The 16,193-nt window shown below is 46.6% G+C and overlaps 1 protein-coding gene across 1 annotated transcript; it reads left to right on the top strand.

Moving 5' to 3' along the window:
- Positions 1–1,119: 1,119 nt before the first annotated feature.
- On the top strand, positions 1,120–16,129 carry LOC134021582 (1-phosphatidylinositol 4,5-bisphosphate phosphodiesterase zeta-1-like). The gene is made up of 12 exons (XM_062462585.1): positions 1,120–1,170; positions 2,665–2,910; positions 3,914–4,115; positions 5,346–5,490; positions 6,046–6,195; positions 8,369–8,557; positions 8,773–8,935; positions 9,476–9,592; positions 11,209–11,381; positions 13,585–13,708; positions 15,604–15,753; positions 16,030–16,129. The coding sequence occupies exons 2-12, from the start codon at positions 2,721–2,723 to the stop codon at positions 16,110–16,112; spliced, it is 1,686 nt and encodes a 561-aa protein (XP_062318569.1). The 5' UTR covers positions 1,120–1,170; positions 2,665–2,720; the 3' UTR covers positions 16,113–16,129.
- Positions 16,130–16,193: the final 64 nt, after the last annotated feature.

Below are 16,193 nucleotides of genomic sequence, written 5' to 3'. Positions count from 1 at the left end.
TTATATGCTGTAACTCTCATATGCATGCAACATTGCTCCAAAGAAATCCCTTTACAGAGAGATGAGTACTCCTAATAACAATTGCATTTTTACTGCATGGGAATTATCTTCTCAACTTTTGGTTCCCAATGGGCCTGACAGGTCCAAGCCCCTCCCCTTCCTCCTCTGACACGGCTTCATTCAGAGAAAACCAACCCTGCTGGACGGTGACCGAGCAATTACCAGTGTTGTGCACCACTGGTTCAGAGGAAACCTATAACATCGCATTCAGACAGAGAGTGGCAGCAGGGCAGCCCCTTCTTTGAGAAGTAGACCTAAAACAACTTCACCACAAGTTTTTCCTTCCTCCACAGCATGAACTTTAATGATAGGTCCCCTTGATGAGATTCAGTGCCCTTTCTCTGAGGTAAACAGTGGGCAGGAGTGCTTTGGTGATGCAGTGACTTTATAATACCAATGTCAGCTTCTCAATACAGCTGTCAGTTCTTGATTTCTAAATCCTTCATCACCCACCCACTTCACTTCAATTAATCCCTACGGCACCTCCAACTGAATCAGAAACCCTTCCTTTCAAATATCTATCTCCCTTCCGCCCCTCTTCCAGCCCGAGCCACTTCTGTAAACACACAAGGGCCTTTTAACAGTCGTTTCACAGGTGGACCACTGTGTGTTCACTCATCTCTGACCACAGTGGGTGGATATGCCCCTCTGCTTCCAGTCTCACACAGGATGATGGGTTCACAGTGGTAGGGAAAACTAATGTTTGGGCTGTTCTGAGAAGAGAGCCAAAAAAGCTGAGTAACGAGATTTTTCTGGAATATTAAAGACATCTAAATGCATGGAACTGTCAGATGACTTGTGAGAAAGTCATAGAAAGTTCTGAGACTGGGATCCCTTATGACATGGTTTCAACTCTTCATCCTGGTTGACTGAGACACTGCCATAAATGAATGGCCCATGTCTGCCAAATGCCAAAAGGAGACAAATTAGGTGTATTTTGAACACCAGAGCCATATTCGTTCAATGCATGGAATTAGAACTTTGATGTTTTATTACATCACAAGTCTTCATGTGATGACAACATTCTTTTTGTCCTGAGGCTGATCTACTAAGCCTGTCGATGTGGTCCATTTTACAGAAGCTCAATGCTTAAGGAGATACATTTCTAAGGTAGGTTGTTTATACACCACAACCAAAAAGTGTTTTCCAAAGTGACTACGGTAACTTACCTTGGCCATTCTGTTGACCGGATGTATGGCAAAGATCTGTATTGACCCCAAAAACAACATGGTGACAGATAGCACTACCTGCTGTGGCTGGGGTATACCCTTGACTGGCCATATTTCTAATGAATAGATGGCTAGCCACTTTATTCACAAAGAGGCCTGCACAGCAACACACAGAGCTTAGTGTATAAAAAGTTAATGACATGAGTGACAGTGTTGGTGGTTTAGTACAGCATGGATATGACATGCTCAGCAGGGAGCAAATGCAGCGACGGGGCTCTGTAACATCAGAGGCAAGGGGGTTGGGGCTAAGATAGGCACACATTCGAAATGAGGGTACACAGGGAGAGGGATAGACAGACAGGGAGAGACAGAGAGAGACAGACAGACAGGGAGAGACAGAGAGAGAGAGACAGACAGGGAGAGACAGAGAGAGAGAGACAGACAGGGAGAGACAGAGAGAGAGAGACAGACAGGGAGAGACAGAGAGAGAGAGACAGACAGGGAGAGAAAGAGAGAGACAGACAGACAGGGAGAGACAGAGACAGACAGACAGTGAGAGACAGAGAGAGAGAGACAGACAGGGAGAGACAGAGAGAGAGAGACAGACAGGGAGAGACAGAGAGAGACAGACAGACAGTGAGAGACAGAGAGAGAGAGACAGACAGGGAGAGACAGAGAGAGACAGACAGACAGGGAGAGACAGAGAGAGAGAGACAGACAGGGAGAGACAGAGACAGACAGACAGTGAGACAGAGAGAGAGAGAGACAGGCAGGGAGAGACAGAGAGAGAGAGACAGACAGGGAGAGACAGAGAGAGACAGACAGACAGTGAGAGACAGAGAGAGAGAGACAGACAGGGAGAGACAGAGAGAGAGAGACAGACAGGGAGAGACAGAGAGAGACAGACAGACAGGGAGAGACAGAGAGAGACAGACAGACAGGGAGAGACAGAGAGAGAGAGAGACAGACAGGGAGAGACAGAGAGAGAGAGAGACAGAAGCTGTTTCCTCTGTGTTTGAGAAGGGGGGGGATGAAATCGAGGAGTCTTGGAGGGTGGGAGTGTTCCTCCTTGAGAGCGAGCACCCTTTCATCCCCCTCTTCTCAGCTGAAGGAGCAAAAAATTGCATCTAAGCAGCCAGCTCTGGACTCAGACTGGTGACATTTCTAGAGCTGTGGCTTTCTGACTCCTCAACTGAAATGCTTCCAAAATCTAGTCGAACACTTTAAACATACATTTTCAGTTCTGGTTTTAAAAGATAACGTTTTTTTACCTTCTTTTTTTTTGTCCTGTTCTTTACATTTCATTGTCAAATCAAAAGGGGGCATTTTACATCTCCAAATTTCCGATAGGCCTATACAATATGTGATGCAATCAACTGTGACATATTCAGAAGGTCAGTGATTACTTGATGTGTGATGGCTTTCCATGTCCTAGGGTGTCAAGGGTCAGATTAGGTCAGGCACTTTGAGGTTCATGTGTAAGGGAAGAGGATGAAGAACAGCAAGCTCCTGCCCTCCAAGAGGGAGGAAATCCAGCACATTTACCAATGCTACACCTCTGGCCAGAGGACTCTGCCTGCCGTTGGACTCCTCAGCTTCCTCCATAGGGAGCAAATGGAGACCACAGCCAATCAGGAGACGGCAGAGAGTCTGATTGACAGATATGAGATAGAAGAGACGGGTGAGCGTGGAATCCGCTTCGTTATTAACAGTCTGTTGATCGCGATTAACTGAAAGCAGCGTGTCGCTTCTCATAACCAAGGGTAAATTCAGCTTAGTCACCTACAGTTACGCTGGTCTCACATCTTCACTGAAAAGTGTTTCGGTCATGGGAATGTTACGGTATATCCCAAGTGTTTGACGTTGTAGAACACAACTCCCACACGATGACAGAATGTTCTGCTGAAGGCTCAGTGGCCTCAAAGTGTGACAACACAGACAGGAAGTCGGGGAATCAGGCACATCAGAGGACTACTAGACCAGATGATGCCCAAGGGCTCAGTGTGCTGCTTCTGTGCTGCTCTCACCATCACAAATAATAAGACAAGGCAAAAACAGGAGGGCTCACATAGCTACAGGTCAAGCTAAGCTGTTGTTGAATTTCAGAAAGTTCTATTTTACTCGAGTTTACACTCATCTATGTCAGGAATCTCTGTCTGTCTGACTGTTTTTGTGGCAGGATCTTCTCGACAACCGGGCACTGTATGAGGTGGAATATCTTCCGGCGTGTTGCTCAAAACCCAAGAATGTGCAGTGCGTTATTATCCAAATAATTACATTAATTGGATAGGCCTATAAATATGACTTTTTTTTGCAACAAGAGTTGTAGCCACTGGTCTCGTGAACCGCTCACCCAATCGGTATCGTCCTAGTCTGAGCTCGCACAGACTGATATAAAAAGGCTGCTAAACTATGGAAGCAAATCAGTGACATAATGTTTTGAATTTCAAAAGGCATTGAATACTTAATATAGAAATGTAAACACCACCGAATTTCTTGGTTTTGAATTCACCTCTTTAAAATTGAAACACAAACAACTCACTACTGTTTAGCCATATACATTTAAACTACAGGGATTGGATTTCCATTGCATTGCTAGGCATCATCAAATAAGGACTTACTTGCTGGACAACACAAAAATGTTACCAAAAATCATACTGTGTCTCTGTGTTAATCTGCCGCAGCCAGAGGAATGAAGACCATGACCTTTGAGGGGTTTCTTAGGTACATGGAGTCCAAGGACTGCTGTGTATTTGACCAGGCCCATGGAAAGGTTTACCAGGACATGACACAACCCCTTAGCGGATATTTCATCTCCTCCTCCCACAACACCTACCTCACTGGGGACCAGTTAGTGGGTCAGAGTGACCTGGACGCCTACACAAGGTAACACAGGCTCCTGGGAGGAGAGTTTGAAAGGTATACAGGTATACAGGTGACATGTAGCAGAGAGGATAGAGAGGCCGACTTGCAACCACATGCTCTGTAAGAGAGTCAGATGGCTGAGCGGTTAGGGAATCAGGCTTTTAATCAGAAGGTTGCTGGTTAGATTCACGGCCTTGCAAAATGAAGTTGTGTCCTTGGGCAAGGCACTTCACTTACCCAGTTCAGGGTAATGTCCCTAAACTTACTGTAAGTCACTATGGATAAGAGTGTCTGCTAAATGTAATGTAAATGTATAGGACTGTAGAAATCGTCTGACATTTGAAATGGAAATCACTTTTGTGGTGTACTTTTCCTTTTGGAATAAATCTCGAGACATTTTAAACCGATGCAACTTCTGAGAAAGTCACAGAAAGATTTTGAGACTGGGCTTCCTTGAGAAGTGGAGATTGGTAGGGGTATTTTAGAGTGCGTCTTGTCAGGAATCGACGCTGGCCTATATACTGGGGTAAGAGGCCCATTCCATTGTCCACACACTCAATCTTTCCCTCGTGCATGCTGACCCTCTGCTGTGCTGACCCAGACAGGGAAGTGGCTCTCCTGCCCCGCAGAGGACAATGGAGGTGAGATGAGAAAGAGGCTGATGAGAACAGAGTAGCGTATTTATAGTCCCTTCGGGATCCAGGGAGCACTCTCTCCTTTCTGTAACCCTTTTGTCAAGTGGCCGAGCAAGCCCGGTTTACTTAGCTAATGAAAGAGCCATAAGCACGTTGAGGGATGGAGAGCAGTGTGACCTGTCAGCGCTGTGGCTCTGTCAGGTGAGATGGCGAGAGGGAGATGGGATTAACGTGAAGTACAGAGGGCCGGTGTTCCAGTAAGACTTGTGCAAGATGGGAGATCTGAAGTTGTTTCGTTTTTTTTTACGGACAAATTGGGATGCAGCCTTATTAATCATTGAGGGTTTTTGGCTTTGTGTCGTTCAGATACTGTAATCCCAAACATGTTTTCACGCTGGCTTTTCCGGATCCACTTTAAGCCTGTGGAAAACAGTGTTATATTGTTCACAGGAAATTGGAATTTGCCTCTAACAACTGCTACAAGGTTTTCTCTGTAGTCGTCCAACCTCTCATCCAACCTCTCATCTCAGCTCTCATCCTAGCTCTCATCCCTTTTCATCAATAAAGAATTACAAACTTTAAAAATATATTTTATATGTGATTTGTGTTCCTGCAGTGCTCTAAGGAAAGGCTGCCGCTGTTTGGAGATTGACTGCTGGGATGGTCCAGATGAAGAGCCCATTGTCTACCACGGCTACACTCTGACCACCAAGATCCTCTTCAGAGACGTCATCACAACCGTAGAGCAGCACGCCTTTGAGGTGGTGCACACTGTACACAGCAACACAAGATGGAAACCGTCCAGCAGGGAGTGAACGCGCCCCCGGTCCTGCCTCAGGGCTCTCTATTCTTCTGGCTCTTAAGAAGCCTCCTGTGTTGTCTTCATTCTAATTAATGGCGTTCTTAATAGCAGTGTTGTGCACTGTGGGGGGCTCCTTTTTATTCAGAGAGCTTTGGCCGTTCGCTGTGATGTCTGGGGACCTGGTATTCAGGCGTGTTTGATTCACAAACTATTGAGAAGAGACTTTGGAGTATGTGTGTTTATCTTCTGACTTTTACATTTACATTACATTTACATTTAGTCATTTAGCAGACGCTCTTATCCAGAGCGACTTACAGTAAGTACAGGGACATTCCCCCGAGGCAAGTAGGGTGAAGTGCCTTGCCCAAGGACACAACGTCAGTTGGCATGACCGGGAATCGAACTGGCAACCTTCGGATTACTAGCCCGCTTCCCTCACCGCTCAGCCACCTGACTCCCTATTGAGAAGAGACTTTGGAGTATGTGTGTTTATCTTCTGACTTTTGTGTGTTAGGTGTCTCCCTTCCCTGTTATCCTGTCCCTGGAGAACCACTGCTCTCCTGGGCAGCAGGAGGTTATGGCCCACTACCTCACCTCCATCCTGGGGAGAAAACTGTGTTCCAGCCTGGATCTCACCACCCTTGTAGAACTGCCCAGCCCAGAAGTAAGCAAGCATCAATATCAACAGGAAGTTGAGTTCTTGATGTAATTTGACATAATGAGGTTACCACTGCCTGAATTTTAAAATAGGTCTTTGCTTGTGCGAGAGAAATTGCAGGCACAGTAAGTGCATCTAAACCTATTTATTTTCTGTCATTCAGAAATAAAAATTCTTAGTAGGAGGGGAGGGCCTCATTAGTTAGTGTCTGAGGTGGCTCATCAAGCAGTTTCTCTTCCCTCTACCTTCTCTGGCCCCACCTCTGGGAGTACAGTATGTTACTGTCCTGGATCATAATCCTTACAAGGCCGTCCAATCTCACAGACTCCCTCAGAATCAGTGGAGCGGCCAGGCTGAAAAAGATGGAACCATGAATAGTTCTTGAGCACTTTGGTGAGGAGCGTTCATTTCTGTTTCTCGCTCTGCGAAGCAGACTTCCTCTCTGAAATGGCCTGCTTCACTTTAAACTGCGGTTGTGGATAGCTCTGAGGGGACCTGTGTGTCCATTTGTCTGTCTGCCCAACCAACACTATTTGGAGGACAAAGGCTTTTCTAGACATTGTATGAATGTGTTCTGGCTCTTTGGGTTCTCTTTCATGCTTTATGAAATGAATTGTGATAGAATCCTCTAAGTCTGACTTTCCTCTACACATCAATCTTTCATCTTTAAGGCTTGCGAAGCATTGCATTAAATGAAAGCCTCGACGGATCTAATAACTTGGTCTTGACTCCCAACCCTCTTCAGATATTCAATCCATTTTCACGAGGAGCCGTCACACACACACACACACACACACACACACACACACACACGCTTTCAAGGATAGCTACTTACCTAGTACTGTCCCTTGATAATTTGTGGGGCCTTTTATTATGCCAGTAATAGTGATGGTCAGCACATTATAATCTTGTAATGCCGCCTTCACAGCAGGATAAGTACTAGCACTGTTGACTGTGCAGCTTGCTTTGGAGGCGTTAGCTACACTTTACAATTCCTTTACATGTCACCCCAAGCGGAAAAAGAGAATACTTTAAGAAATTTCAGTGTATGATATTTGAGCTTAACCCTTGTGTTATCTTCGGGTCATTCTGAACCATCACTCATTGTGACCCACCGTCGTATTGCGACAATTTTACCGCATACAAAAACAAAGTGAAGCATTTTTATTTGTTTTTGTATTGGGTAAAATTGGGTAAACACAACGATGGTTCGTTATGAACCTTTGGGTCATGTGATCCGAAGGCAGCACAAGGGTTAATACATTTTCATTGGATTGATTTTTTTCTACACAATTGGTGCGGTTAAAATGTACAGATTTAGTCTATTCACATACTCATTGACAGGCTAAATGTGTTTGTACTATATACTTTTAGCATAATATTTTTTCGCTTGAGACATAATCTGGAATGTGGCATTACATGTTTTTCTAAGCTCTGTTAGGGGATGCTCACATGCAATATATATCATCATCAATAAACGCTTATTTCTAATTTCACCATAGTATATAATCTTGTGTAATACCAGAAATAAGGGAGCTAGGTGCCAGAGGAGCCATGTAGCCACATGGAAACGTGTGGGTAATCATTTTTAAACAGAGAGTTATACTCTGGTGGAGACTCCTCTGGATTCCAGGCCGGGGATGCAACAGGATATCATTATTATTTTCAGTTTGCCGTCCCCCACTGCGGACGTAAAGCTTCCTGCCAGAACTGGATTACTGAGTTGCCGGCTTCCTCCAGAAGCGACCACATGTCCCCACATCTTAGATCTGAGCATGCTGCTGCTCGTCACTAGTACACTGCCAACCAGGGAGATCACAGCTATGGAGAAGCTGTACTGGCTGCCCTGATCTGTGGTAGACATGTATGAGGTTTCGTTGTCTGGGTCACTGACTGTCCCCCCCCCCCACAGATTTGACTCTTGGTCTATGTGGTTGTCGGTTTTGTCTTATTTGACAGTTCTGGTTTGAACTCGGTGATTTAAACAAAACAAAACAAAAAACTACGAGGAATATCTGGACAAATTTATACCGAAAGTGGAGGGTTTATGTCCAGGAGAACTTTTGTTTTCCAGCCCCTGGAGTAAGGACACAGACGCTGAATTATTCAGACAGCCTTGAGTTTTTGATGGTTGCAATTGAGACAGGTGTGCGTGTGTCTTTGTGTGTGTTTGCGACAGGACCTGAAGTACAAGATCCTGATAAAGAACAAAAAGCTGAGCCCAGTGATTGAGCCGGATGGCAAGACAGGGAGAGAGGCAGAGGGGGAGGATAGTGAGGAAGAGGAGGAGGAGGAGGAGGAGGAAGAAGAAGAAGAACCTCGTACTAAAATAAAGTTCTTAGGTAGACAGACAGGATCAGGAAAGAAAGTAAGTCCACAGGAGAGATGTAACCGAGTACTGTTGTCAAGGTGACAGTGACAAGTATACCTCCTTGATGTAGTGTAGATGTGCCACCAGACATAAGTAGAATGTATAACTGTATTTTATCTAGTTACAATGTTTATGCCCATTCCCAGTGTGTGTGACCTTCCCTCTACGTGTGGAAGCTTGCAGACTAATTGTAGAAATCTCCCCAACCACAGAAGAAGAAGAAAAAGGTGGTGGTGGTGGAGGCTCTGTCTAACCTGGTCGTCTACACCAAGTCTGTCAAGTTCCACAGCTTCAGCCACTCCAGGGAGCACCAGGCCGTCTTTGAGAACACATCCCTCGGGGAAAAGAAGGCTCGGAAGCTGGCCAAGACTTCTGGTTAGGCTTCATGTTGTCTGGCTGGTTGACTATAGGATGGATGGATGATGGGTGGATGGATGGTAGAAGGGAGAGAAGGAGGGAGGAAAGGTGAGATGGACGATTGGATGGATGCAGAGCAGTGAGTTAACTGGCAATACAACACCTTGAGAGTAGAAACACATTGACAAATAACACATTAGGGTAGGGGACCGTATATTTAAATTAGGGCAACGTATGAAATGTTAAACACAGCAGTGAAAATACCCCTACAGCTCTGACCGAGATTTAAAGAAACCTGGTGAAGTTTGAAATTGAATCCTAATCAGTTAAATGTGCTGCTATGTGTGGAAACATTAGAGATAGAGGATTGAAATGAGGTCTGCTCTGGTGCTTGTCCTGCCCAGCAGCATTACAGTTACACAGGCCATGGAATGATCATCCCAATTAGGCGACAAGCATGTATAATTTCCTGCAGTTATAATACTGTTGCAATGTAGTCTAATTTATGTGGAGATCGTTTTATAATCGGTTGTTCTTAGCTGAGTCGATACTTTCCAGGTCCAGAGTTCGTCCAACACAACAGGAGGTTTCTCAGCAGGATCTACCCAGCAGGTTCTAGAACGCTCTCGTCCAACTACAATCCCCAGGAGTTCTGGAACGTGGGTTCCCAGCTAGGTAGCCATGTACTACACACACACACACACACACACACACACACACACTACTTTCTGTGTTCCGTGACAGTTCCATCCTCATTGATATTCTTGGAACATTTGGTACCGTGCCCATTCAACCTCTAAACCTCAACCCAGACTGCAGGACTCAACATAGATATTCCAAACATCTTTTGCAAAATGGAAGATTTCTTTGACGCCAACAAAGTCTTTGATAAGATTGAAATGCTGACATCTTTATTTTAATTGCACAACAATTGCGAGACAAAATAAAATGGTTTCTTTGTCATCATCATGACACAAATCCAGATTTACCATTACAGCAGTGTAAACAAAGAACAATCAAACAAATCCCTTTGAAGGGACAGGAAGTAAGAGTTAATAAGGAAGGAAGAACAGTTCATCACTTTTAGAGAAGAGTAGCACGTCTTTTCCAAAGCTAGTGAGGAGAACTTGTGTGTGGCCTGCAGTCTGGACACTGGTGTGGTTCAGGAACAAGGTTTGTTCCAAGAGGAGTCAAAGCCAACGCTTATAGCATCTTTTTTTCAAGAACTTGTAACACATCCCTGATAGAGGCACAGGCTAGGCTTCTCTCTGTGTGTGTGTGTGCGTGTATGCATGTGAGATGATCACTTATCACATCGGCCCCTCATTATATGACAAGGCCATCATCCATCAATTTACCATGCTTTATAGACCCAAACGTTCACCTTTCAAGCTCAAGGTCTCTGTCATTCTAGATTATTCCAGGATAAGAGGTAACAACCCATTAGCTATAGCCTGGAGACTTGTTTGAGCCTGTGTGGATGCCAGCACACCTGTCTGTGTGCCTGCCTGTCTGCCTGCCGGCCTGCCTGCCTGCCTGCCTGTCTGTCTGTCTGTCTGAGTAAGAAGAGGCGACACAGAGGAAAGACAGGGATAGACAGATGCATGCACACACACACACACACACACACACACACACACACACACACACACACACTGACAACTAACTGACAGATACAAACAAAGATCAACAGACAGACAGACACACACACACACATACACACACACACACACAGAGATAGACAGTACATCCCTGATCCTAACACAAGGAGATTTCTTCCTGCCGAGCGGCTATCAGAGTCTCTCTGTGCCTGGGAGCAGCCATCCAGGCAGATGGAGCAAAGAGCGTCCAACAGCTTCAGGAGACTGCCACACAATGGAAAGCACATAGATCAATTCGGACCAAAAAGAGGGCAGAGATAGGAGAGGAAGCTCACAGATAGACAGACCCGGGGACAAGAGTTGGGAGAGAAAAGCCCTGACAGCCACAGATATATTATGGGATGTTGTGGTGATTCATGGCCTTGACTGTGATAGAGATAGTGTGAGAACTGGAGTGCGAGCAGGTGTTCCACTGCAAGGCCACAGGTACAGCTGTTCAGAACCTTGTACTGCCGTGGAATTATGCCAAATCCCACTGAATCACAAATATGTCATCTTTACCACTCACTGCTTTACGGAACAGATGATGTCATGTACAGCTGTGTGTTAACTGAACATTGTTCTTCAACAGAGCGAGTGTTGCACAGCATTGAGTGAGTGCTGTTAAATGTGTTATGTCCGATCCTGCAGTGGCACTAAACTTCCAGTCATTGGGGCTGCCCATGGATTTGAACGACGGACGTTTCCGGGACAACGGTGGCTGTGGTTACATCCTCAAACCCGCGATCCTCCGGTCCAATGAGAGGAGGTTTGATCCTAACTCTTCCCAGCCCCGCATAAGGCCAACCCACCTCTTACTCAAGGTATATCACTGGTGTGTGCATGTGTTAAGATGGGTGCTCGTGTGTGTGAGTGTGTGGGGGGGGGGTGCTTGTGTGTGTGTGTGCTCACGTGTGTGCATGTGTTTAGATGTGTGCTCATGTGCATCGTCCTATCTAACTAGGACATGGTACTGTACCATGGTGCTCATCTCCTCCACCTCACTTCCTCTCTCTCCTGGACCGTCTGAGCCACCGAGAGGAGCAACCCTGCTGAGAGCTGCGTAGTTTAATTAGATCAGCCTTTTGAAGGGAGGGGTGTGGGGGGGGGGGGGGGGGTGGAACTGTTGTATGCGAAGGGCAAGCAGTACGACTGGGCGAGTCTCCGGTTTCATGTAGAGAGAGACTGTGCGCTTCAGGGCCAAGTACGACTCTCGCCTCCATAGCATCAAAGTTGTATGAGGAGATTAGTGATGGAGCCGGCGAAGAACGCGGCTCGCGCTGAACAGCAGCTACATCAGTTTCATGAGGGTTTTTTTTTTCATCCTGTTTTTCTGGTCTGATTATCAGTCTCATGGGAAATAGTATCACTGTAACTCTCCTCACCCCAATTACAGAGCAGGCTTTGTTCTCTCGATGGAACATACCAGAAAACGGCAGAAACACAGGCTATAGAGATGTGCGGCCCGACAAAGTCTGTCATTGTCCAGAAGTCGGAAGAGTGCGATGGAGGGTAACAAGTGGGCACTGGTGGCGTGGCGTCCCTGGTCCCAACATGAGGAAACGAGCTGTCGTGAATCTCTGACTCCCACTCGTGTACAAATCACCTCCTAGATGTAGCGTGCAGCGTTGTGTTTCTATGACTGTCTGCCATGAGGCCTTTACAGGATGGCTGCCTCACCTGACCTGGGGGATCAGTCATTCAGACCGTACACTATCAGTGTTCCCAGATGTTCATGGCTGGGTTTGATCTGTAGGTTCTGCGTCGCTACGGCTTTATCAGTCACAGTGATTTTATATACAGTAAAGCTTGCAGGGTGGGAGTGTGGCATGGAGACAAAACCCAGAAATCTGCAGTTGAACTCCTATAAGGAATGTCTTGTATTGGGATGCAGTTCTTTGGCCACAAAAATTGCCTGACGTTTCACTAGTTTCCCTACAGGGTCTAGTCCATGGTCGAAGTGAGGATTGTCTGGTGTGCATGCTGATGAATCTGCCTGGTCTTGCACATGAAATATACATAAAAACTCCCTTTCTGGAGGCTCATAAAAAAGCCGACCTTTATTTATTCACATGGGTTTCCAGCCATTTCTTTCCAGAAGGGAAACTCTATTCTAGTCCACCATCACTCACCACTCTAGCCTACAGCTTCACATGCCTCTGGCTGTAGAACAAGTTAGGAACATGGGAGCTGTAGTTCTCTAGCATTATTTGGACTCCTATAACTCAGTAAACTCTTCATAAGCCAAGTAGGGAATCAGCTATACAGTCAGTCATCCAGCCAGCCAGTCAGTCAGTCAGTCAGCCAGCCAGCTAAGAAATCAGTCATCTAGCCAGACTGTCAGCTATGCAGCCAGTTAGCCATTCATCCAGCCAGCCAGGCAGTCAGCCAGCCAGACAGTCAAACATGCAGTCAGTCAGACAGAGCATGTCCAGATAAGTGCATGCAGGTTTGTCTTTGATGGAGGGGCCGTGGGGGCCAGGCGGGGGAGCAGCTCCGTGTGAGAGGACTGCAGATAAGGCTGGCGGGGTCCAGACTAGTATAATTACACCTTCTCCTTCTGAGGGACATCCACCCCTCCCTCTTCCCTCCCTCCCTCTCCTCTCCAGCTGACGTCATCTCCCTCGCTACAGGATCTCAGGCAGGATAACATGGACTCTCTGGGCACGTAACATTTACAAGTTAGAATGCAACAAGATTTTCCCTTGCTTCTTTTGAGATGCAGGGACACTGACCTTTAAAACACAGTGTAAACACAGTTCTTGAGGGAGAGTTGCATGGGGAGGACGTCTGATTTAATGGCGCCACAACTCTTCTTGACGTCTAAGTGTTCCTGTCTGTAAAGAGGCCGTTCTAGTTCTCTGTTGAGTGAAATGATCCCATCCTGGCTGAGACCCTGTCTGCGGTGTTCACTCTAGAAGGGTCATCGTGTCACTGTGTTGGCGTTTAGGTGGGCTCTGTGTGTTTGGTCACTGTGCTGGTCTGTGTGTTGTTGACTGTGTCGGTCACTGTGTTGGCGGCGTTCAGGTGGTCAGTGGCTCCAGCCTGCCTGTGCCCTGCAGTGGGAAGCTGGATCCCTTCGTCAGAGTCGAGATTCTCGGGATCCATTCAGACAACTGCAGGAGGAACACTGACACCATCAAACACAACTGTAAGTGCTGTCTCACACACACACACAACTGTATGTGCTGTCACACACACAACACACTCCTAACTTTGAATCTCTTAAACAGCTACAACAGTCAAAAATATGATAAAAGTCTATATTTTTTAACTAATCTTTTATTGTCAATCTCTGTATTGCGAATTGGGGAAACTTGACCAGGGTTGTAGAGGGAGTGGACACAACACCAGCTTCCTAAACCATTTCTCCCCGTTTGTCCTCGGGAGTGCTAAGAAGCACGAATCCCACCTGATTCCACCGTCAGCCGATCCTGTTAACAGCGACTATTATCTCGCCTAAGGAATCAACTTTTATGATTTTCTACCATCTCTTTTTTCCTCCCTTTATTTATTTATTATAGGTTAGGGAATCGGGCTAGTAATCAGAAGGTCGCTGGTTCGATTCCTGGCTGTGCCAAATGACGTTGTGTCCTTGGGCAAAGCACTTCACCCTACTTGCCTCGGGGGGGAATGTCCCTGTACTTACTGTAAGTCGCTCTGGATAAGAGCGTCTGCTAAATGACAAAAAATGTTAAAAAAATATAGATAAAAAATTCTACTTGCAAGCCGCCAGGCTTCTACAAGGGAGACGTGCTGATGAGTGCATGTAGAGTGCACAGCCTTTGGAGCAGCCTTGCTTGCTTTAGTGTGTACCATACCTAACTACATAACTGTACCCCCAAAACACTGTAGTATGTACACTCATAGGGACAGCTCCTCAGTATACTGCAGGAATATCAAGAATGTTGACTTTGTGTACGTTATTAAGTCAATTTAGTCCGACTGTCCATAGCTGTGGCATGCTAAACAGCACGTCTTAGTACAGTAATAACCTTAAAGCTATTGCGAGAGCTGTATTATTAAGGCAGGCTCATGCCTTCCTATCAAGAGAGATCGAGTTTTTCAAGAGCGTCAAACAACGTCTCCTGGTAGTATGTTCACGGGGCTCTGTTGCCCCCGGCGAACCCACCCGTCATCAGGGTGTAAAGACTCACACTAAAACAGGGTAATTGCTCGTGTTGCCTTTGATGGACATTAAGGGACGTCGGTAGGCTTCTTCCATATCTGGGGAATGGTTCTCGGCTCACGTAGATTTCCTCTTCATCCGGAATGTACGTGTTCAAAGCTTGGGCGCTTCTTAATTAAGTTGTAAACAAAGCATGTGTCGGATGGTTTAGACGACACCCAGGCGCTGCTGCGGGGAAAGTGGCACTCGCCGGCTTGAGACTGACAGCAGGAAAGGGGAGAGTATATAAGTGAAGAGAGAGAGAGGAAGAGAGAGAGGGAGGACAGAAATGAAGTGAGAAAGATAGATGACTGCTGATGCAAGGTTATAAGACCTATCATTTTCTCTCAGTCAACCAGGTCACTTGTGTGAATACATATGAGTTTCAAAAGAGATGGAGATTACTGACTGTGGGACTCTGTTTCTCTACTTGAAACAGAAGCTTGTCAAGAAAGAGAGATAACCATTGCTGGAATAGAGTTAGGTAGTTGCCGCTCTGAGTAATGACCTGTTTGTGTTGAGACATGATTGCCCAGACAGAATGAAGTTGGGATGAGCAGGAGAGAGATCCCTGCTGCAGGGAGAAACGAGTGTAGTCCTGTCCTCCTGGGAGTGTGTAGTCCTGTCCTCCTGGGAGCGTGTAGTCCTGTCCTCCTGGGAGCGTGTAGTCCTGTCCTCCTGGGAGTGTGTAGTCCTGTCCTCCTGGGAGTGTGTAGTCCTGTCCTCCTGGGAGTGTGTAGTCCTATCCTCCTGGGTGTGTGTAGTCCTGTCCTCCTGGGAGTGTGTAGTCCTGTCCTCCTGGGAGTGTGCAGCCCTGTCCTACTGGGTGTGTGTTGTGTCATAATGCCTGGTGACTCGAAGGCCCTTTTTTGCCGCAGCGCTGAGCCCCCACTGGGATTCCTCCATGAACTTCACCATCGCTGTGCCCGAGCTCTGCCTGGTTCGCTTCTCTGTACGAGGCCAGATAGGACTCCTCAACAGCGAGTTTGTGGCCCAGTACACCCTGCCCTTCACCAGCATGAAGAAAGGTTAGAGAGGTGGAGGGAAGGAGAGATGGAGGGGGGGGGGGGTGAGAGAGATGGGGGGAGAAGAGTATGGGGAGGGAAGGTGAGAAAGAGAGAGTGGAGGAAAGGTGAGAAGTGGAGGGAAGGAGAGAAAGGAGGAGGATGAGAGAGGGAGAGCATGGTGGCAGTGACCATTAGCTTGTGTGATTAATGTCAGCACTCTAAATCTGGTAGTCTGTGTGTGTGTGTGTGTGTGTGTGTGTGTGTGTGTGTGTGTGTGTGTGTGTGTGTTCTCATCAGGCTACCGCTGGGTGCCTCTCCTGTCTCGAGAGGGATTCAGTTTGGATCCTGCGTCGCTCTTCATCTTTGTCTGGTTCTCCTAGATCCCCCCCCCTCCCCCACAAATCTCAGCGAGGATCTGCACCCCCCGACAGCAGGCAATAAAAAGACACGTTGCCTCCAAT

Source organism: Osmerus eperlanus, chromosome 5 (genome assembly GCF_963692335.1).
Source record: "Osmerus eperlanus chromosome 5, fOsmEpe2.1, whole genome shotgun sequence".
Taxonomy (NCBI): domain Eukaryota; kingdom Metazoa; phylum Chordata; class Actinopteri; order Osmeriformes; family Osmeridae; genus Osmerus; species Osmerus eperlanus.
This window is presented reverse-complemented; position numbering and strand designations above follow the sequence as displayed.